This window comes from Hyaena hyaena, unplaced genomic scaffold, assembly GCF_003009895.1.
Source record: "Hyaena hyaena isolate Hyena2069 unplaced genomic scaffold, ASM300989v1 scaffold_871, whole genome shotgun sequence".
NCBI lineage: Eukaryota > Metazoa > Chordata > Mammalia > Carnivora > Hyaenidae > Hyaena > Hyaena hyaena.
Window position 1 is genome coordinate 572,617 of NW_024081500.1, and position 22,117 is coordinate 594,733.

At 41.6% G+C, this 22,117-nt stretch overlaps 1 protein-coding gene and 1 long non-coding RNA gene across 2 annotated transcripts in view; one reads left to right on the forward strand and one right to left on the reverse strand.

The window, feature by feature from the left end:
* Nucleotides 1–21,574, reverse strand: part of LOC120222373 — a 34,694-nt gene extending 13,120 nt beyond the window's left edge. The window contains exon 1 of the long non-coding RNA XR_005526026.1: nt 21,494–21,574. This is a non-coding gene — a long non-coding RNA (uncharacterized LOC120222373). The remainder of the gene's footprint in view (nt 1–21,493) is intronic.
* LOC120222363 (zinc finger protein 84-like) overlaps nt 1–22,117 on the forward strand; it is a 54,237-nt gene that overhangs the window by 12,780 nt on the left and 19,340 nt on the right. The window contains 1 exon segment of the mRNA XM_039220161.1: nt 14,541–15,289. Coding sequence (XP_039076092.1) covers nt 14,541–15,289 — 749 coding nt within the window.

Genomic DNA, 22,117 nt, shown 5'->3' on the forward strand with positions numbered 1-22,117 from the left:
TCTGTCGATGAAAGCGTTGTCCAGTTCCCTCTCCCCCGACTGTTTTGTAAGGCTCCTTAGGCCCCCACAAATGAGAATTTTAGGGAGATCAAGGATTAAGCAAATCTAAACTGGTAAGCTTTGTGTTAAAGATGACTTCACTGTAACTAAACTTTCTTTCTCACTGGAGTTTATTTGGACATTTGCTTTCAGACTCTGACACCAGTAAAACATTTGTAGCCCCCCCAAATTTTATTTCCCAAAGATAATTCTTAATCAAAAATATATTTCAAGTTTGTTTTTATTTTCTCTGCTTTTCTTTTCTTTTCTTACTATTGAGAGAGTGCGCAAGCGGGGGAGAGGGGCAGAGGGAGAGAGAATCTTACGCAGACTTCTTCATCAGCACGGAGCCCTACTCCGGGTTCAGTCACACAACCCTGGGATCATGACCTGAGCCAAATCAAGAGTGGATAATTAACTGAGCCACCCAAGTGTCCCTCCGCTTAATTTTCATAATTCAGATAAACTCTGAAAATATTGGGATAATTTGCTCTTTTTAGTTAATTTCATATTCTAAACATTTCCATGAAACATTCTCTTATGAAAAAAAATTTTAGTGGCTACACTAAAACAGGAAAGAGAAGGAGTGCTGTTGTGACTAGAATCTGATTAAATACTTTCATCTATTTGAATTGCTTTGTAATATTTAAAATATTCAGTTATTCTCTTGATTTGGCTCAGGTCATGGTCTCACCATTGGTGAGATTAAGCCCTGCATCTGGCTCTACCCTGGGCGTGGAGCCTGCTTGGGATTCTCTCTCTCTCTCTCTCTCTCTCTCTCTCTCTCCTCTAAAGAAAGAAAGAAGGGAAGAAAGGAAGAAAGAAGGATTTGGTTTTGATCCCTGTTCCTGGCAAGAGCTCCTAAAATTCTTGGGATTTTCCAAGTGTTGACAGTGGTTAAGGTGTTTTTTGTTATATTAATGAGGTGACTTTTGGAAAGCACCTGTGGGTGGGGGCTGGTTGCCAGGGGAACCAACATTGTAACTGGAGGGTTGGACTCCTCTGGGGAGGACACTGGCTGGAGGTGGAATCAGTCACCATTGGCCAGTGAGTTAATCATGCCTATATAATAAAGCCTCCATAAAAATCCCAAATGGCCACAGTTTGGAGAGCTTCTGGCCTGGAGAACATGTGGTGCTGGGAGAGTGGAGAACCCGGAGAGTGGCAGGAAAGCTCCATGCCCTTTCCCCATGCCATCGGCATCTCTTCCGTCTGGCTGTTCCTGAGTTATATCCTCTTATAATAAGCTGGTAATCTAGTAAGTAAAATGTTTGAATTCTATGAGCCAGTATCTCAAATTAATTGCACCCGAGGAGGAGGACATGGAAACCTGATTTATAGCCAGTTAGGAGAAGTATAGGTAACACCCGGATTTAGGACTAACTTGAAGCAGTGGGGGGCGGAGGTGCAGACTTTCTTCCCTCCCTAAAATAACTGCTATATTGTTTTATATCACATGTCTTCAATGTTTTTACTAGATGTGTATGTGTCTACAAACAATACATAGTCTTTTGTGCGTGTTTTAGAAACATGAGCATGGTAGTATATTGTATGTATTAAAAAAAATACAGGTAGTCCTTTGTTTTGTTCTTCATGCTATGGAAGTAATGAATCCTTAACCCACTTAGGGCTGAAGTTTGAAATAGGTGTTGGATTTTTATGGAATGTTTTTCTCAGCATCAATTTTGGTGATCATAGGACTTTTCTAACCTGCTAATATGTTGTAAGCAGACACAGCTGGTTACTTGATGTTGCAGAAAAAAGTTAACACAGCTCTTCTTAGAAAGGCCTTCTTACAAGGTTGTCCCTTGCCTGGCATCTGGGAACTTAGATTTGGGGAGGGTTCCCATCACTCTCTATTGAATGGCTCACTGTGCTTAAACTGTTCTTTCAAACAATATGGTTTAATCTCAACACCTGCTCTCCTCTGGGAATCTGGGATTTTGGTACGTGCTAGGCAGTGGGTGCCTACATGAACAGCCCCCAGTAAAAGCCATGGGCACCATGTCTCTAATAAGCTAACACATTTCACCTGTGTTACCACAACTTATTGCTGGGGGAGGTAGTCTTCTCGTGTGACTTCACAGAGACAGGACTCCTGAGAGATTGCACCTGATTTCCTCCACATTTTGCCATTTGGGATTTTTCTCTTTGTTGATTTTGCTTTGTATGCTTTCGTGGTAATAAATTATATGCTGAGGTCTGTGAGTCCTAGTTAATCACTGAACCTGGGTGGGTGGTCTTGGGTATCTGCCCAACATCCATTCACTTCCTTCCCTTTTTCTAACAGATTCTCCAGGTTTTCCTTGGCTTGTGGCAGCATGTCTGTACTCTCTGCCTCTATCTTCACATGGTCTCATCTTCCCTGGATGTAGAGTCTATCTGGATATTCCTGAATTCTCGAGACCCTTTTTCCACAGGAAGTCACATTCACAGGTTCATGGGAGTTAATACATGCATACAGCTTTTTGGGGGGAACCACCATTCAACTAAGTACAAATGGGTATGTGGATTTTAAGGGATTGTATGTCCAGAGCCTAACCTTCTATATGTCCTTTTTCCCACTTTCCCTTTCTCATTCATGCTGCTTTTTTTTTTTTTTTTTAGTTTATTTATTTTGAGAGAGAGCATTCCAAGCAGGGTCTGCACTGCCAGTGCACAGGCCGACACCAGACCGGATCTCACAAACTGTGAGATCATGACCTGAGCCAAGATGAAGAGTCGGACGCTTAACCAACTAAGCCGCCCAGGTGCCCCTCATTCAGGCTGCTTCTTCACGGAAGAAAGGCATGCCTCCCCCACATTCAGATTGTTATGTTTTATTTGCCCGGGTTATAAAACCTTTGGGGGGACGAAGTAAAGAGACTGTTACAGATGCTGGCTTTGACTTAAGGTGGGTGCATAGCAGCAGTGTCGGTGTCTGGGCCCAGAGCAAATGTGTCCTCCAGAATGAACTTGCTCTTCGCCCCACAGGTCCTGGATTCCTAGGAATAAGAGAGATCCAATAAAGGATGAGTCGGAGGTTCCTGGAGTTGTATACAGCCATTCGTGGGACATCCTTGTCCTAGGACCAACATTTCTAAACACAAAATCAGGGCAGATCCAGAAGAGACTAACATCCCTGTTACTGGGCATTTCCTGAAACAGAAGAAAATGATGAAGGTCAAGGTGACTTTTGGTTTGTTTTATTGAAAGCTTGAGTCCTTCATGGATTTGGGGGAGGCCTGAAAAAATCAGTTGGGCTAAATACAAAAGCATAAATTGGGAAAAATGGGCTCTGGGAAGAAATAGATGTCCCTTCAAAATCAGGACAGAGTGGGATCAGGAACATGTTCTTAGAGTTCGTGTATGACCAGTGCCGGAATATGGCATACGGCTCTGCAGGATCCTGCTGGTGACATAAACCATCAGCGCAGCTACTTAATATCTCCGACAGCCACTGCAGCCACAAAATCACAGTGAATTACATCACATGCCTTGACTCAGGACAGAGCAGATCAGTTCTTCAGGAGAGGCCACCATTTCATGGCACTTAAGCCTTAGGAACTCTCTCGGATGGTTTCTTTCCAGAGGTGATATGGTAGGCTGTGTGATCTCAGCAGCCTTCTCCTAATCAGTGTACAGGCATGGCTGTTACTCCCCTGATTATTCTGAGTCCCCTGTGGGACTAGATCAAGTAGAATTCAGTAGACGCTGGGTTTTGAGGAGACCACAGCCCCGGTGACTTCCATACCTAGTCTTACTGCCATGTGGATTTGTCTTTAAGTTGAACCAAAAGTGCCCAGTAAAATGGAAGGTCTGCACACCTTTCAGAGGTCCTCTGAACAGGTCGCTGGACTGGTGTTTGAGTACAGATTCAGCCAGAGGGAGTTAAATTTTGTCGTCTGGTGCTGGCTTGGGTTGTTGAGATCCACACAGGATTGCCTTAGAACTTCAGCTCATCTCAGAAAACAGAGCCTTCTGTGTTCAAAATCGAGTTGTCACTTTCCACCTTTGTATTGCCTTTAATTACACAAATGACTCATTGAGTCATAATAAAAACTATATATGTATTTGCTCTTGGTCTCTGGTTCCTGACTGAGCTCCTAAATCCCTGTTATTTCCTAAGTGGCAGGAGTGTCTTTTGTTTTTATGACAAGCCCCTTTGAACATATCTAAGTTTAAGTTAATGCAGTGACTCAAGGTAAGCCCCTAGATAGCTTCAGGATGGGGGCTGGTCCCCCAAAAGACCAAGCTTTGATTAGAGGTTTGGAACTTTCAGCTCCACCTGGGACCTCTGGGGATGGCATGGGAGAGGAGCTAGAGCTGGAGTTCCGTCACTAGTAACCAGTGATTTAATCAATGTTGCCTATGGAATGAGATCTCCACAGAAACTTGACAGGGTTCAGAGAGCTCTACGTACGTGGGTAGATCCATCCACCTGCTAGGAGGGCGGTATACCCCAACTCCACGGGGATAGGCTCCTCCACACAGGACCTTTTTGGACCTCACCTGAGTACCTCTTCATAGTATGATTTATGATACTATGAGATCATGACCTGAGCCAAAGTAGAACGCTTAACAACTGAGCCACCCAGGCGCCCTATAATAAATTGTAATTTTAAGTGCAACACTTTTCTGAGTGAGTTGTTCTAGCAAGACCAAACTTGAGAAAGTTGTGGGAACCCTAAATTTATAACCACATTGCATAGAAGTGAAGCTAACCTGGTGACTGGGAACTTGTGACCTGTCTCTGAAGTGAAGGCAGTTTTGTAGAACTGAGTGAGCCATTAAGCCGGTAAAGTCTGATGCTGACTCTGAATAGTTAGTGTCAGATAGGACTGAATTATAGGACACCCAATGCCTGAGAATCAGAGACTTGGAAAATTAGTATTGGGAAAGACACCATGTATTTGGTGTCAGGAAGAACCACAGACTCAGATACATTTTCAATGTAAAAGACATTATATAGTACATATAGTGATAAAGTTCCCTTCCATACTTTTTTTGCCCACAATTCTCTGGCACATCATTAACACATGCTTGGTAGTGCATTCCTATGTTTTGGGCATTTACCTATGTGTATCTGTGTGTGTGTGTGTGTGTGTGCGTGCCTGTGTGTGCGTATATCTACATGAATCTATGCAGGCAAATGCTTACATCTGTGAAGACACTTTTACGAGAGTGGACTCACACTACGTCACCCTGATGTCCCTAGCGTTTTGTACAGTGATTGACAAATAGGTGCTGAAATATACCTATTGCAAATGATCTCAGGTTAGCAAGAGGATTTAATGGCTGCATATTGCAGATATCTGTGATTTGTGGGATGAAAGGATGACTGAATATTTTAATGACTTTGTTTCTTTTGTGATTAATTGAAAAAAATTAGAATAGAGACATAGCCTACAAGGTAAAAATGAGCAGAACCACTTCCCTCACATTCCTTTTGAGTAGGGAAAACCTCGCCCTTCCTCCTTCGTGTCTCCTTAACTCTCACATCACTGCCACACTCACACCATTTGATGCCAGACATGTAGACATCCCCGCCACCCCCCCCACCCCCCCCGCCAAACAATTCTCTGACACCAGCTGGGTGGCCTACAATTCAGATAAATTCTGACACTACCTGGAGTTATCGTCAGATCCCAAGTTAAGGGCTCACTCCCACAAGACTGTCCCCCATTCAGATGTTAATTGAAAACATAGGTCCCCAGGTTACTCACAACTTATATCTGACTTGACTAAAATTGGAAGTTCTCCACAACCCCTTGTCCAGTTCAAATACAGTTTCAATGGATTTGCTAGAGTGGTTCACAGAACTTGGGAAACACATTTACCAGTTTATTATAAAAGGATATATAAAGGACACATGAATAGCCAGGTGGAAGAGATGTGCAGGGTGAGGTGTATGGGAAGGGGCATGGAGCGTCCATCCCCTCTCCAGGCATCATCCTCCCAGAAGCTCTCCTAACCCTGTACTTTGGGGATTTATGGAGGCTTCCTCATCTAGGCATGATTGATCATTAACTCTTTTTCCAGGCCCTGTTCCTTCTCAAGAGAAAGGGGGGCTGGTCTGAAAATTCCAAGCTTCTAATCATGGCTTGGTCTTTCTGGTGACCAGCACCATTCAGGAGCCCAACCAGTTGCCCCATCAGAACAAAGACATTCATATTGTTCTTAACACTTAGGAATTTACAACGGTTTCAAGAACCCTGTGTGAGAAATGAGTTAAAGACCAATTAGAAAATAAAAGATGCTCCCGAGGCCCTTATCACCTGGGAAATTATAGGGGTTTTAGGAGCTCTGCCAGGAACCAGGGGCAGAGGCCAATATATATATTTTCTATTATCTCACACCTTCCATTTCAGTAAAAGGGAAATACTTCTATTAAAGACAACTGTATTACAGGAATTGTTGACACTGGAGGATGTGGCCGTGGACTTCACATGGGAGGAGTGGCAGCTCCTGGCTCCCGTCCAGAAGGACCTGTACTGGGATGTGATGCTGGAGAACTACAGGAACCTGGTGTCACTGGGTGAGGATGGCTTCCTTGTCACTTGGAGGCATTTCCTCTGTCAGCTTCTGAGAGCTGTGCTATGTCTGTGCTGCTCTGCAGTGTAAGTTCTCAGTCCCCTCCCTTGCCCCCAGTGAGAAGGTAGAAGCTCTCCTTGTCTCAGAGAAAAGCCTTTCATTTGCAAACACACAAATTATGCAGTCCCTAACATCTATCGCCCTCGTATTGTAGAGCCCAGGGCAGTCTGATGAGCCTAAGTCTTTTGTCATTTCCCATAAACAGGGTATCAAGCTCATCAACCAGGTTCACTCTCTGAATTGGAACAAGGAAAACCACCATGGATTTTAGAAGATGAAGTCCAAAGTCAAACCCATGCACGTGAGAGAAAAGCAGTGGTGGCAATGGGCAGGGGAGGCTGTGGAAATCACTTTCTTGTCATTTCAGGAAGGCATCACAGCGGTGAGGGTCTCTGAGGTTACAGAAACAGAACTATGTAGGAATTTAGGGGAAAACACTCTTTGATCTCTTCATGGAACTAATCTCTATTTATTTCTTCTTAGATGTCAACATTTTTTACCCTTGCGTAGATTTCCACATCTTCCCACTTCATCACTTGTCAGATTTCCTTTCACCTCTCTTTATGAAATTCCTCCTTCCATGTCTTGCTAAGCTAAAACTTTGAATTGATTGTTGTCTTCTGACTATACACTCCCTTCATAACATCTAACTCCACCTTGGATGCCTTGCTCCATGGTAACCTGGTCTCTCTTTTTTTTAAAGCTTCTTTTTTTGAGAGAGAGCGCGCATAGGGGAGGGACAGAGAGAGAGAGAGAATTCCAAACAGGCTCCATGCCCAGCATGAAGCCCAATGCAGGACCATGAGATCATGACTTGAGCTAAAATCAGGAATCAGATGCTTAACTGACTAAGCCACCCAGGTGCCTCAACCTGGTCTCTTACGCATTTATCTGCTTTAACTTCTCTCTTTCCCCACTCTGGGGTTCTTCAAAGGTCCTCTTTTTATTCTTTGCTCTGTTTCAAAGGCCTTAAAACCTTACTTGATTCAAAAATGTTAAGTTCTTGCTCTCTGTGGAGATTCCCATGTTGAGATCTCTAATACCATCTAATCTATGTACAGTTGACTCTTGAACAACATGGATTTGAACTGCCTGGGTCCACTCATGCATGTATTCTTTTCCATAAATATATTGTCTCTTCTTTATGATTTTACTAACATTTTCTTTCCTCTGCTTTATTATAAGATATAGTATATAATACATATACGAAATACATACTGACTGTTACTGGTAAGGCTTTCTATCAGCAGTAGGCTATTACTAGTTGTGTTTTGGGGGAGTCAAAGTTGTATGGAGATTTTCAACTGCCCAAAGGGTCGGTACCCCAATCCCTGCGTTGTTCATGGGTCAGCTGTATCTTACCTGTTTCTATGGCAACTCCCTAGGAGTTCACACTTATAAGAGAAACTAGAATGATCTTCCCTCTAAGAAAACCCCTTTCCATCATCTTTTTCATTAAATTTATTTTTTTTAATGTTTTTTAATTTATTTCTAGGAGAGAGAGAGAGACAGCGTGAGCAGGGGAGGGTCAGAGAGAGAGGGAGTCACAGACTCTGAAACAGGCTCCAGGCTCTGAGCTGGCAGTCAGCACAGAGCCCAGTGCGGGGTTCGAACCCACGAACTGCGAGATCATGACCTAAGTGAAAGTCGGACGCTTAACAGACTAAGCCACCCAGGCGCCCCTCATTAAATTTATTTATTTATTTATTTATTTTAATTTACTTCTAGGAGAGAGAGAGAGACAGCATGAGCAGGGGAGGGTCAGAGAGAGAGGGAGTCACAGACTGAAACAGGCTCCAGGCTCTGAGCTGGCAGTCAGCACAGAGCCCGAAGCGGGGCTCGAACCCACGAACCGCGAGATCATGACCCAAGCGAAAGTCGGACGCTTAACCGACTAAGCCACCCAGGCGCCCCCATTAAATTTATTTTTAATATTTGTTAGAGCTTTGTTAAAGTATAATTGACATTACATTATTTTCTATTTTCAATTTTTAAAAATTGAAATACATCTTAAATCCTGCCATGCTGTGATTACCTTGAACCTTCTCTACTCTCTAGGGTATTTAAGGTGTCTGCTGTTGCTCTTCTTTAATTAGGACACAATTTCTCATTCTCATTTCCTAGCCTAAATAAAGCCTCTTGTCTGCTTTACTTTAACTTTTTTGTATATTTGTTAATTCTATCTTTCTTAGTTCAACGTAGATTTCATTAATGGATTCTTGTCCCTGAAGCTTTCCCTTTTCTTCCCATAGACTGATGCCATTAAGTTGCAATTGACCAGAGTACCATCCATGACACAGAAATTTCACTTCTTTCAAAGACCAGAGTTTCTACTCTCAGAAAGGGGGAGGCATGAATATAACAGAAGTAAACATGCAGAGTTTCAATTTTATAAGATGAAAAGAATTATGAAGATGGATAGTGATGATGGTTGCATGACACTAGAATATATTTGATACCACTAAACTGTAAACTCAGAGTGGTTAAGAGGATAAATTTTGTGTTGTGGATTTTATCATAATTTAAGAAGTAGGAAAAATATATAGAAAATATGTCTAGTGGTGAAAAGGGCTGTGAACACCAATCCATTGGCATCACGGAACAGTGGATGGTAGGCTTGGGGTCTGCCCTTCTATGAATAGGAATGTTGTGGAATACGAGATGCCTGGGAGCAGAGGATGAGTGACAGGAGTAGGTTTCCTGGGTGAAAAATGAAGAGAATGGGAAGTGCAGAGCCAGAGGCAAGAGTGTGTCTGAGGAACATCAGGGAAGCCTGTGTGGATACCGTAGAGTGAGCAAGAGACAAAACTACTGGAGATGAAGTGCTGATAGATTGGTTGGTCATGTAGAACCTTATAGTCCATTTTAAGGGCTTGATTTAACTCCTAGTGAAGTGAGGAAACAAGTTCAAGGTATAGCAGTGACAGATACAATTTATATTTCAGAAGTGTCACTTTGACTATGTGTAGACTGGACTAGGACAGAAGTTGAAGCAGAAAGCCAGATAGGAGACCTGGTCATTGGATTCCCTAGGCTTGAGAGGTGAGTAATGGAAGATTCTGGATATATATGTAAGAAGGCTGATTGAATTTGCCATCAAAGTAGATATCAGGTATGTTAGTTTCCTAGGGCTCCTTAAACAAATAACTATAAATTGGGTGGCTTAACACAACAGGAATTTATTTTCTTCTAGATACTGAAAGTTGGAAATCAAGGTGTTGGCAGGCTACGTTCCCTCCAGAATCGAGACAGGAATCTTTTCTTGCCTCTTTCTAGCATCTGGTGGCTGTTGCAAATTCTTGGCCTTCCTTGACTTGTAGGAACACCTTTCCAATCTTTGGCTCTGTCATCATATGGCCATTTCCATGTATATTTTCTGTGTCTGTGTCCCAAATCTCCCTTTCCTTATAAAGATGCCAGTCCCACCCTAATCCAAAGTGAGCTCATCTTAACTTGATTATATCTGCAAAAACTATTTCCAAAAAAGGTCACATTCACAGGTACCAGGGGGTTAGCAATTGAATATACCTTCTTGGGGAACAAGTTCAACCTACAACATGGGGTGAGAAAAGGAAACAGATGAATGAATGATGATGCTAAGAATTTTTAGCATGAGTCACCAGAAGAGTGACTCTTCTGTCATTCATTGTAATAGAGAAGATATATTGAGGAGGAGATTTGGGCTGGGAAGACAAAAGTTCTATAATGGAGATTGTAAGTTAGATGTGGTTGTTAGCATCTAAGTGGGGCTCTCTGCTTCAATTTGATGTACCCAGAAAGTTCAGGGAGAGGTGAGGTGCGGAGAAAGAAATTTGGAGCAGATGAGATCTCCTAGAGAGTGGATCCAGATCAAGAAAACAAGAGCCTTAAGACAATCAGGGACCAACAGATGAGTGTGTAACAAATGTGGTAGGGAGAGAGAGCGCATAATGAGCAAGTGTTTTGTAAAAGTCAAAGCCATAAACATTTTCTAGAGAGTTGCCAATGCATCAAGTAAGGTAAGAACTCAGGGAGAAGTATGTCACTTTTTGTTTGTTCTTCCCACTCAAGTAATATATATTTTCACTTTGAATTCTTTCCATGAGATGGTTTATGCTAAACAAAAATAAAGTAGTATCTTCCTTCTCTGAATTCCCATTTTACTTTGGTCCCAGTTCCACCAGCTACTCCTAAAGATACTGTATCTTTATTATTTGGTGGTACCTGAGGCTTCTTTACTACTCTTGTGTCAAGGGCCTGTATTTCAATCCTTGTACAAGAAGAAAATACATCTTGGTCATCCATTTATGTCTTCATCAAGTAACTGTGTAGGCAGGTTGGTGAGAGACCATGCTTTTCCATCTGTATATCAAATATTTCTTAAATGCCAAGCTGGCATTGAAGAAGTTTTCATTATAATCAACACTGCTTCCTCAGAGTTGGGTTTTATTAGAATTGGGTCGGGGTGCCTGGGTGGCTCAGTCGGTTACGCGTCCAGCTTTGGCTCAGGCCATGATCTCACAGTTCGTGTTTTTGAGCCCCACATTGGGCTCTGTGTTGACAGCTCAGAGCCTGGAGCCTGCTTTGGATTCTGTGTCTCCCTCTCTATCTGCTCCTTCCCTGCTTGCTCTCTGTCTCTTTCTCTCTCTCAAAAATAAATAAACATTAAAAAAAAAAAAAAAAAAGATTTAGGTTGAGGGCTTGCATGTGTCTTGATGCAGAGCCACCCAGGGGCGCTATTGTGACCTGAGCTGATGAACTGCAGTCCTCTAACACATAGTAAAAGAGACTGAAATCTACAGCAAAAGATTTTATAAGCAAAGATAGGACAAATCTTCATGTAATATTTAGAAACGAAGCTTTTGAAGTTTTTGCTATAATTCAAGGCTCTACAGAATTCAAGCGAATAATAAACATAGGGACTAGAGTTGACCCGTGAGCAACACAGGTTTAAATGGCACAGGTCCACTTACACACAGATTTTTTTTCCTATTAATACAGTAGTGAGAATGTAATTTGTAATTTTTTAAATAACATTTTTCTCTAGTTTACTTTTTTAAATAAGAATACAGTATAAAACATAACAGACGAAATATGTGCTAATGTCTCTATGTTATCAGCAAGGCTTCTGATCAACAGTAGACTATAAATAGTTAAGTTGTGGGGAAGTCAAAAGTTAATATGTATTTTCAACCACAGGGAAAGGGGTGGGGGTCGGTGCCCCTAGTTTCATGTTGTTTCCACTGTGTTTTAGAAATTTAGAAGAAAAGTAACCTAAAGTGGTATAGAAGGAATGGAGAATGATAGTATAACAAAGTACCTAATGTTGCAATAGATACAGCTATGTTTTCAAGATGACGATGAAGAAACATAGCAAGAAATTGGAAATGTGCACAGCCGTATGGGGACTGTCAAAAGAGTGTCCTAAAACCAGCCACATGAAGATCAGTGTCAGAAGGTATTTGTTGGAGACTAGTGAGTGGAAAATTGGGTAAACTGGGTACATCATGCTAATGTAAAGGTTTATTACTGGGCTACCGTTTTGATTTTTCCATGTCAGTAATAAATAGGGCATGGTGGAGGTTAGGTTTTCTAAATTTCTTTAAGTAGGCATTGTAGGAATAATAAGGTATAGCCAGATGTTTTAAGTAAAACTAAAGGCAAACTTGCCAGAGTCTTGATTAAAGAGGAAGGTGGTACATTAGGATCCCTTAAACAATACCCCATAACTTAACTATTAATAGTCTACTGTTGACTAGAAGCCTTGCCGATAACATAGAGTCTAGAATTAAGGAAGATGCTGTTAGTGGCAAGATCTATCAGGGACAGTGAAATTGGAGAAATTCCAGTATGACTTCTGTGCAGATACCATGTGATGAAGAAGGTGACAGTTCCCACATCTGGTACAGCAGCAGATATGCTTCTAGAGATGACCGTGCCCCACTGGCATGTTGTAAAAGTCTGTAAGGATCAGCGTGTCCCATTTTCTGGGGGAACATATGAGAATGTGTCACAGCTAGTTACAAGGTTAGAGTGTTTGGGAAAGATCGTTTGATGATGGTCTGCGTAATGAACAAGAATGATGTAGCAACAGGATGAGCACCCTGAGTCTGTTAGAATTTTCTTGAAATCAGATTCTGTGCATTCAACATTCTGACTTGTCTTTGGGATATTTGTTCTAACACTGGGTCTGCTTATTTCTTTTATCAGTGTGGTAGGTGTTTGGGTCTCTTCAGCAGTTTCTAAGAGTACCAAAGCCCTATATGTTGAAATGACTAAGCTCTTAGTCTTGTGCCTTCATCTGCTTTCAGTTTTCACCTTCCTGGAATGTAATTCCACCCAACACTCTGACCTTAGTAATATTTACATACTGATGCTTTCCATATATCTTCATTCAAGATCTCTCTCGAGTTTCATATATATCTAACTGGGTTTTCCATGTCTGTACTTAGATATCTAATAATTATCTCAAAGATGATGTGCTTCAAAATGCACTTGTTCTCCTCCTATTTGAACTTAAACAACATCCTCATCTTATTAAAAGGCATTACCCACTTACCCATTAGCGCAAGCCAAATACTCAGGAGAATCTTTGATTTCCTCATGTTACTTATCTGCAGATAAATCCAATAATGGGTTTTATCCATTCTTCAAAACATCCAGATTTCTTCCACTTTTCATTCACTTTGCTTCCTCAAACTAGGGTCACATTTGCAACTGCCTACTTTATTCTTTTTCTTGCATGTTATTCTATTTCTCTTTCCATCCTTAGAGTAGGAGTTCAGTGAAAATAAAGAGTATCTTTGTATTTCTCCAACACTAACATCATAGGTGGTATATGGAAGTAGCCACTTAAGAAGGATGTATTGAATGAGTGGATTTTGTCTCTTACCATTTTGAATCAGGTATCCCTCCAACCTCTCTGATCTGATGCTGATAATGATTTCCTTGTATTTTACTGTCTCCAAAGCCTTACTTATAAAGCAGTCAATTCTTGATTTGTTGTGAATTTACCCTAAATGACAGATAGCTGTCATCTTTTGGTCTGCTTTATTTATACTATTTTTAAACATTTCTAACAGATAAGAAGTTATTGTTTAATGAGTACAGAGGTTTTTTTTTTTGATGGGGGGGATAAAAATGTTCTAGAGATGGATGGAGGTGATGGATGCACCAGTGTGAATGTACTTAATGACACAAAAGTGCACACTTAAAAATGGTTAAAATGGTAAATTTAATCTTATGTGTATTTAGCTACAATTTTAAAAGCTTTTTTTTTTTTTTTTTACAAAAAGAGATAAGGAATACGTTTATAACAATATGCTTGGAATTTCTTTTATGTTGATACTAAAAGTTCCACTAAAGAGCCAGCCTACCCACAGTACTTTTGAAGCAGTTTTATTCCCTATGATGTTCATGGAAAGATTCACTATTCTCTTCTTTCCTAGAAATTGAGAAAGCTGATGATCATCTGCTTCAGCACTTACAAAACCCAAAAATGCCAAAGAGGATAGAACAGTGTTATGAACTGAACATATGTGGAAAGATTATTCATCAGAGCGAAAGTCATTTTCCTTTGAGGCCGAATCATGAGAGGTTTCATTTGCATGGATTGAAGCCACACTTAATCACCCAAAGTAGAAGCTGTGACATAAAAGAGCCTGCTGAGTCTAGTGGAGATGGAAGATCCATTCTCTGTGCTAATCACAAGCAAACTTACACTGAAATTAAATTCCATGAAAGTAGAAGACCCACCAGCACTAAGTCACAGTTCCTTAAACATCAGCAAATACACAAAATAGAGACAGCCCACGAATGTCCTGAATGTGGGAAAGCCTTCCTCAAGAGGTCTCGGCTCGCAGAACATAAGAGAATTCATACAGGAAAGAAACTCCATGGATGTGGTGTATGTGGGAGAGCCTTCTCCAAGAAGTTCAAGCTCACTGAACACCAGCGAGTTCACAAAGGAGAGAAGCCCTATGAGTGCTGTGAGTGTGGGAAAGCCTTCCTCAGGAAATTTCAGCTCACTGAACATCAGAAGACTCATACAGGAAATAAACCCCATGGATGCAGTGTATGTGGGAAAGCATTCTCCAGAAAGTTCAAGCTGACTGAACACCAGAGAACTCACACAGGAGAGAAACCTTATGAATGTACTGAATGTGACAAAGCCTTCTGCAGGAAGGCAGAACTCATTATACATCAGAGAAATGAAAGAGGCGAAAGGCCCCATCAATGCAATGAATGTGGAAAAGGTTTTGCCAGAAAATCACAACTCATTCTACATCAGAAAACTCATACAGGAGAGAAATCTTATATATGCAGTGAATGTGGAAAAGGTTTCATTCAGAAGGGCAATCTTCTTATACATCAGAGGACTCATACTGGAGAGAAACCCTATGGATGCACTGAATGTGGTAAGGCCTTCAGCCAGAAGGCCTGCCTCATAGCACATCAGCGATTTCATACAGGAAAGACTCCCTTTGTATGTAGTGAATGTGGAAAATCTTGTTCACAGAAATCAGGACTCATTAAACATCAGAGGATTCACACAGGAGAGAAACCCTATAAATGCAATGACTGCGGGAAAGCCTTCACTACAAAGACCATGCTCACTGTCCATCAAAGAACTCATACAGGAGAGCGACCCTATGGCTGCAATGAATGTGGGAAAGCTTTCTCGCACATATCATGCCTTGTTAAACATAAGAGGATACACATAAGAAAGGAACACATAGAGTCAGTGAAGGTTGAATATCCTCCCACAGAGGGTCAAGGCTTATTAGATACTAGTGAACTCATGCAGGGGAAAAGCCCTGTTAGTATAGCGACTGTGCAAATGCCTTCTGCGATCCCTCAGATCTCATTAACCACCAGTGGGCTTCTCACCGATAGGAGTGTGGTCCTAGTGGGACAGCCAGTTGCCAGATGTACACCTTCAGGAAATAACGGAGAATTTGGACAGGAGAGAAACCTTATGAATGCAGTGAATGTGGTTGTGCCTTCAGTCAATTACATCTTATTTTATGTCACACAAAACATCTAGGAAAAAACTGGTACATTCAGTTTGGAAAAGCCTTGAGCAATAATGTCTAGCTGATGATATGGTTATATACAGACAAAAAGCCCATGAGTGCAGAGGCTAGGAAAGCTGTGTTTTTAGAAGACTGACCCTGTCTGTCATCAGTGATCACCATAGCTCATCAGGGAACTTACAGTGAGTAGAGATATGGCAAAGTGGAAAAGTCTTTACCCTTAATATGTGTCAGTTCACACTGAGGAGAAACAGAAGGCAGTCAATGTGGGGCACCTGGGTGGCTCAGTTGGTTGAACATCCAACTTCAGCTCAGGTCATGATCTCACAGTTCGTGAGTTCAAGCCCTGAACTGGGCTCTGTGCTGACAGCTCAGAGCCTGGAACCTGCTTCGGATTCTGTGTCTCCCTCTCTACCCATCTTCCACTAGTGTGCACACGCTTTCTCTGTCTCTCAAAAATAAATATTAAAAAAGGGCAGTGAATGTGGCAGGGATTTCACTGGTACATTCTGCCTCATCTGTTAGCAGGTAAAATCACAAGAGAAATAAAATTCTGTTTATCCACTAAATGTGGAATTCCTTTAACGAAATACTAAAGTTCTTGTGAAACAAAGAAGGTTTGTAAAGATGAGGAATGTGTGAGAGCTTTATGTGCCTTTTCTAACTTGACCTATATGTCACATAAGATACCTGATACACATTTTCAGACAGGGTACCTTGAACCACATTCCTAGTTACCATATTAGTGATTCTATAATTTAGAGGAGATTGTCTCTGCCCTAAATCACTGGCTAACATTATCACATATTCACTTTTCCCATTTGTGGATTTTTTTTTTTTTAATTTTGTTTTAGAGAGAGTACACCCATGTGAGCTGGGGGTAGGGGCAGAGGAAGAGAGAGACTCTCAAGCATGACCCTGTGATCATGACCTCCACTGAAATCAAGAGTTGGAAGCTCAACCAACTAAGCCACTCAGATTTAGAGCAGGGCCAGGAAGAAATAATAAAACAGGGCCAGAAAGGACCAAGTAATCTCAGGTGCTCCTCTTTCTCTTTTTCTAAAATTCTTTTAAGTTCTAAATTTCTTCAATATCAAATGATTACCTGTTCCATTTCTTTGGCTCTAGATTTATTATTTCAGGCAACTGAAGTCCTTAAAAAAATAAATGAATATATTAAACTCATGAATATAATTTAATGTTCTTTGATGAATTTAAGTTCAATTTAAAAATAAGCAATCATTATACAATGTCACCATAAAAGTGATTTTTAAAATTTTCTAGACCTGAAAAAGAGAAACCAGCTTTGCAAAATGAACTAAAAGCCCAAGTACAATTAGTAATTTAAACCTATACATTAGGTAATAAAATATATTCCAATGCAGCTCTCAGTAATTTTTTTGAAAACATGAAAAAGTTGGGGCACCTGGGGGCTCAGTCGGTAAAGCGTCTGACTTTGGCTTGGGTCACGATCTCGCAGTTTGTGAGTTTGAGCCCCACATCGGGCCCTGTGCTGACAGCTCAGGGCCTGGAGCCTGCTTCATATTCTGTGTCTCCCCCTTTCTCTGCCCCTTCCTTGCTTGTGCTCTGTCTCTGTCTCTCAATAATAAAAGTTAAAAAATTAAAAAAAAAAAAACATGAAAAAGGCAATTTGAACACAAATTAGGAGGATTACTTCCATCCTAGCTCTCCTCCTCCCTTCCCTGGTTGTTGACATTATTCTCAGAATGGTGGGAATCTGAAGTTCTCAACTCCTGGATAACTATCCAGTTGCCTTCCCTTGGAGGTAGTACCCTGTCTAACTCTAACTTTTGCCTCATTGATGGAACCACCCCAACATTCTTCCTGGCACCTATTCCCATTTTCTTTCAACTCAGAGGGACTGTGAGTCCTACAAACATGAGAAAGACAAAAGTAGGTCTTCATGGAATCAACCTTAGACTGGTATCTCATGCTCCACGAAGCCAGAGAGACTTGGAACTGGACCTGGAGTAGGCATAGAAGCTCTGGAAGAGTAGGCTGAATCTAGTGCTGGAATTACTGAAGGCTGGTAACCAGCCTGGAAAATATTTTTGGAATCTGCTATGTATAATTATTTAAATGTAGTCAGGGGTAATCATAGGGGCTGGCATAAAACATACAGGAAGAGGTTCGGACCAAATCCACTGGTGAAAAACCTGAAAAAGCATGAGGTCAGGTCTCAGGGAGAAACTAAAGGTAGAGGACTGTCAGACCAGGTATTTGGATGGTATTTAGACACGTGATTTTTTTTTTAATGACATAAACACCACTAGAATCACTTGGAGAGAACATTTCAATTGTTAAAGATTTTGATATGGAATATAAAGACCTTGGGTCACGTATAAACATCAATTTCAAATACAAACCATATTACAGTATCAGCTTTATGCTCAAGTGTAAGGTCTTGAATGTAAATTATATACTGTAACTGTATAAGCTTCATGAGGGTAAGGAACTTCTGATAACCTCTGTATACAAGATGTCTAGAATATGTGATATAGAGTAGGCACTCGATACACATTGTTAGTTGACTGAATCCCATCCAATAAGCTAAGATTTAAAGCAGGGCCAGGAAGAAATTAACTAATTAAATAATAAAACAGGGCCAGAAAGGACCAAACTTTTCAAGTAACCTCAATGTATCCCAACAAAACAAGCTTCAAGAATATTTGTAAGAGTGGTACCTGGGTGGCTCAGTTGGGTATGCATCAGACTCTTGTTTTTGGCTCAGGTCATGATCTCAGTTTGTGGGTTCGAGCTCCAAATTGTGTCCTGCGCCGACAGTGTGAAGCCTGCTTGAGCTTCTCTCTCTGCCCCTCTACCTCCCATTCTCTCTCTCTCTCAAATAATTTTTAAAAATATAAGAGTGTAATATATCCTGATATCCCCTGCTGTACCTACTCGCTCATAATCCTATAATAAAGTCGACAGTGTCAATCCAACCAAAATTTACCAGGCAGGAAAATGTGACCAGTATTCAAAGACACCAATCAAAATGACTTAAAACTGACATCAATGCTAGACTGAATGAACAAGGACATTGTAACTGTATAAACAGTTATAGTTGTATTGCATTAGATAACAAAGAGGAATGATTAACATGTTAATGACAACAATGTCTTGGGTTGGTAAGATATGTAATACATTTTCATATTTTATAAACCCTCCCAGAATAGTGTTGTTTGTTCACTATCTTATTCAGAGAGTTAGCAGTTTCCACTAGGCATTCCTCACAATACCTCTTTTACCACTTGGCTAAGAACATAAGGCCTTTCTCTTTTAAGTTCAGGTTCTTGAACAATTTCTCTCTTTTTAATAAAAGCTTTTCTCATGCTTGAATTTGTACTTCAGCTTCTTTTGCTTTGTCAAAGATCACTGATCTTTTGCATATACAAATAGGGTAATCTACTGTTCCTAGTTTTTTACTCCTTCTACCCCCACACCTGTTTTTCATTTTGTTTTTTGTTTTGTTTTGTTTTTTCATTTATTTCTGAGAGTGAGAGAGACAGCATGAGCAGGGGAGGGTCAGAGAGAGAGGGAGACACAGAATCCGAAGCATGCTCCAGGCTCCGAGCTAGCTGTCAGCACAGAGCCCGACGCGGGGCCCGAGCCCACGAACCGCGAGATCATGACCTGAGCCGAAGTCGGAAGCTCAACCGACTGAGCCACCCAGGCGCCCCTGTTTTTCATTTTGGTTTGTATTGCTGTGTCTTTTCAGTTCACTATTTTTTTCTTATACAATATCTACTCTGCCAAGGGGCACCTGGGTGGATCAGCCAGGTAAGCGTCTGACTTTAGCTCAGGTCATGATCTCTCGGTCCGTGGGTTTGAGCCCCATTTTGGGCTCTGTGCTGATAGCTCAGAGCCTGGAGCCTGCTTCGGGTTCTGTGTGTGTGTCTCTCTCTCTGTCCCCACCCCCCTGATCACACTCTATCTCTCTCTCAAACATAAATATTGAAAAACAATGTCTATTCTGCCATCAATCTCATCAAAAGTATGTTTTCTAGTTTTTATCTCTAGAAATTTAAATTGAGCCTTTCTCTTAGATCTTTCATATCTCTATTTAACATGGGTTATTTTTTTGGGTCTGCATGGCTCAGTCAGTTGAGTTTCTGACTTTGGCTTTGTCATGATCTCAGGGTTCATGGGTTCAAGCCCCACACTGGGCTCTGTGCTAATAGCTCAGAGCCTGGAGCCTGCTTCAGATTCTGTGTATGTCAAAATAAATAAATAAACAAACATTAAAAAAAAACATGGTTTGCTTTTTTTTTTTTTAATTTTTACTTAAGTAATCTCTACAAACTCACAACCTTGAAATCAAGAGTCACATGCTCTACCAAATGAGCCAGCCAGGCATCCCAACATGGTTTACTTTTAATCTAATTGTGACAGTATTTAAAATGAGTTTTCAGCATTTAAAGTGCTTGGTTCAGTTAAGCATCCAATTCGATCTTGGCTCAGGTCATGGTTTGTGAGTTTGAGCCCTGTATCCGCCTGGATCTCAATCACCTTTTCTCTCTCTCAAAAATAAATATATTTTAGGGGCCCCTGAGTGCCTCAGTTGGTTAAGCGCCCGAATTCGGCTCAGGTCACCATCTCATGGTTCATGGGCTCGAGCCCTACATCGGGCTCTGTGCTGATAGCTCAGAGCCTGGAACCTGCTTCAGATTCTGTGTCTCCCTCTCTCTCTGCCCCTCCCCTGCTCATGCTCTGTTTCTGTCTCAAAAAGAAATAAACATTTAAAAAAATAAAGCTATTTTAAATAGTAAGTTTCTAGTAGGCAGCATATAGTTAAACCTAGTTTTTTTGTTTTTTTAATATAGTTGACAATCTCTTTTTTTTACTGGGGTATTTAGGTCGTTCATAAGTAATGTGGTTATGTTCAAACTAATAATGTGCAATTTGTTATTTATCCCATCTGGTTTTGCTCCCCTTTTTGTCTTTTTCTACCTTCTTTTGGAATAGCTATGTTTTATATTATTTATATTTTGTTGGCTCATTAGGCATAACCTTGTTATTTAAGTGGTTCCTTTGAGTTTACAGAATGCATCATTCACTTAACAGTGTATCTTCAAGTTATGACACCTTTTCAAGTGTAGTACTAGAATCTTGTAATCGTATACCTTCAGTTTTCTGTAGCGAGATCAGCTACATTGAAGAGATTATCTTGTGCTTGCTCCTGGGACACTTTTTTTTTTTAACCCTGGGTTACATTTTTAGGGGATGTAATTTACATAATTACACATTAACATTCCTAACTCCGTATACTTTTGGAATCTTTACAAAATATGAAGAAATTTCTGGCGTTTAAATTTTAGGCCAGGAAACTGAGTCAGGTTTCATTCAACCAAGGAAGCAAACTGTCAAGCCATTCTAACTGAGCTCCTTCCGTTGACCGCTAACAACGGCTAGCCAATTTCCCCTACACAAATCATACCTAGAGCTCTACGATTCTTTTTACCTACTCTCTGACCAATGCCTTTTTCAGCGGTTCTCTAAACCCTAGACTGGCCTGAAATGCCACTTTGTCCACAAAGCCCCCTCTAGCCAGCATTCCCAGGACCCTAGCCCGTTCCCCTCCAACTGCTGTTCCCTGCGGCTCGGGCTCCCTCCCTGCTGAACTTCTACGCTGGCTGCGCCCACTCGGCCTCTCCCTAGCCTTTAAACCAAAGTGTCAAAGTCCGCCACCTCCTCGGCCCATTCTGAGAAGAGTTCTGGGCAGGCCCGAGTTTCTGAAAAGCTAAGCAGTTGATGCACTGCCCATGGTGAAAGTTGCAAATTCGGGGCCCAGTGGGTCAAGTGGCCTGGAGATAAAGTGAAATAAAGAGTTTTCAATAGCTTCTCACCGTCTCGGGCCTTCCCTCGAAAGGCAGAAAAAGAGGACCCCCGCCGTAGGGCATTAGCTGGGGAACTGGCTGCTCGCTTCAAGCAGCCTGGAGCGGGCGCTGCAAGATGACGTCACAGAGGCGAGCCCAGCGTCAGAGTCCGGGTCTCGGGAACGACGCGCACTGGCCCTCGTCGGCCGCCATCCTCTACGTTTCTGAGGGTCTGTCAGTGGCTGTGGTGGGGTTCGGTGGTCTGTGGACACAGAGGCAAAGTGTTTAGGCAAGTGGTTTTCTCCAGTGACGAGGAGCGAGGCCATCGCTAGGTCAGTGTTGGTTCTAGGCGTGTTTTGGGGCCAGGGAGAGCTCGTTAGTTTTTTTTGTGTTTTTGTTTTGTTTTGTTTTTGGTCAAGGAGCGCGTGGTGGGGGGGTCGGTGTTAGGCGAAGCGAGTGGGAATTCTCGCTGGGATGTTCTGTGTTGGAGGATCAGGTGGGGGTTCCGTGTTGGGACGAGCACTTGGCGAGAGTAGGGGGTGTCTGTGGTTGGGGGAAGCGGGAGTCGTGTCCGTGTTGGTGACAGCGTTTGGCGAGTTCCGTTGTTGATGCTTTTCACATCCTTACTTTTAAAGATGGGGTTTCTGGCCCATT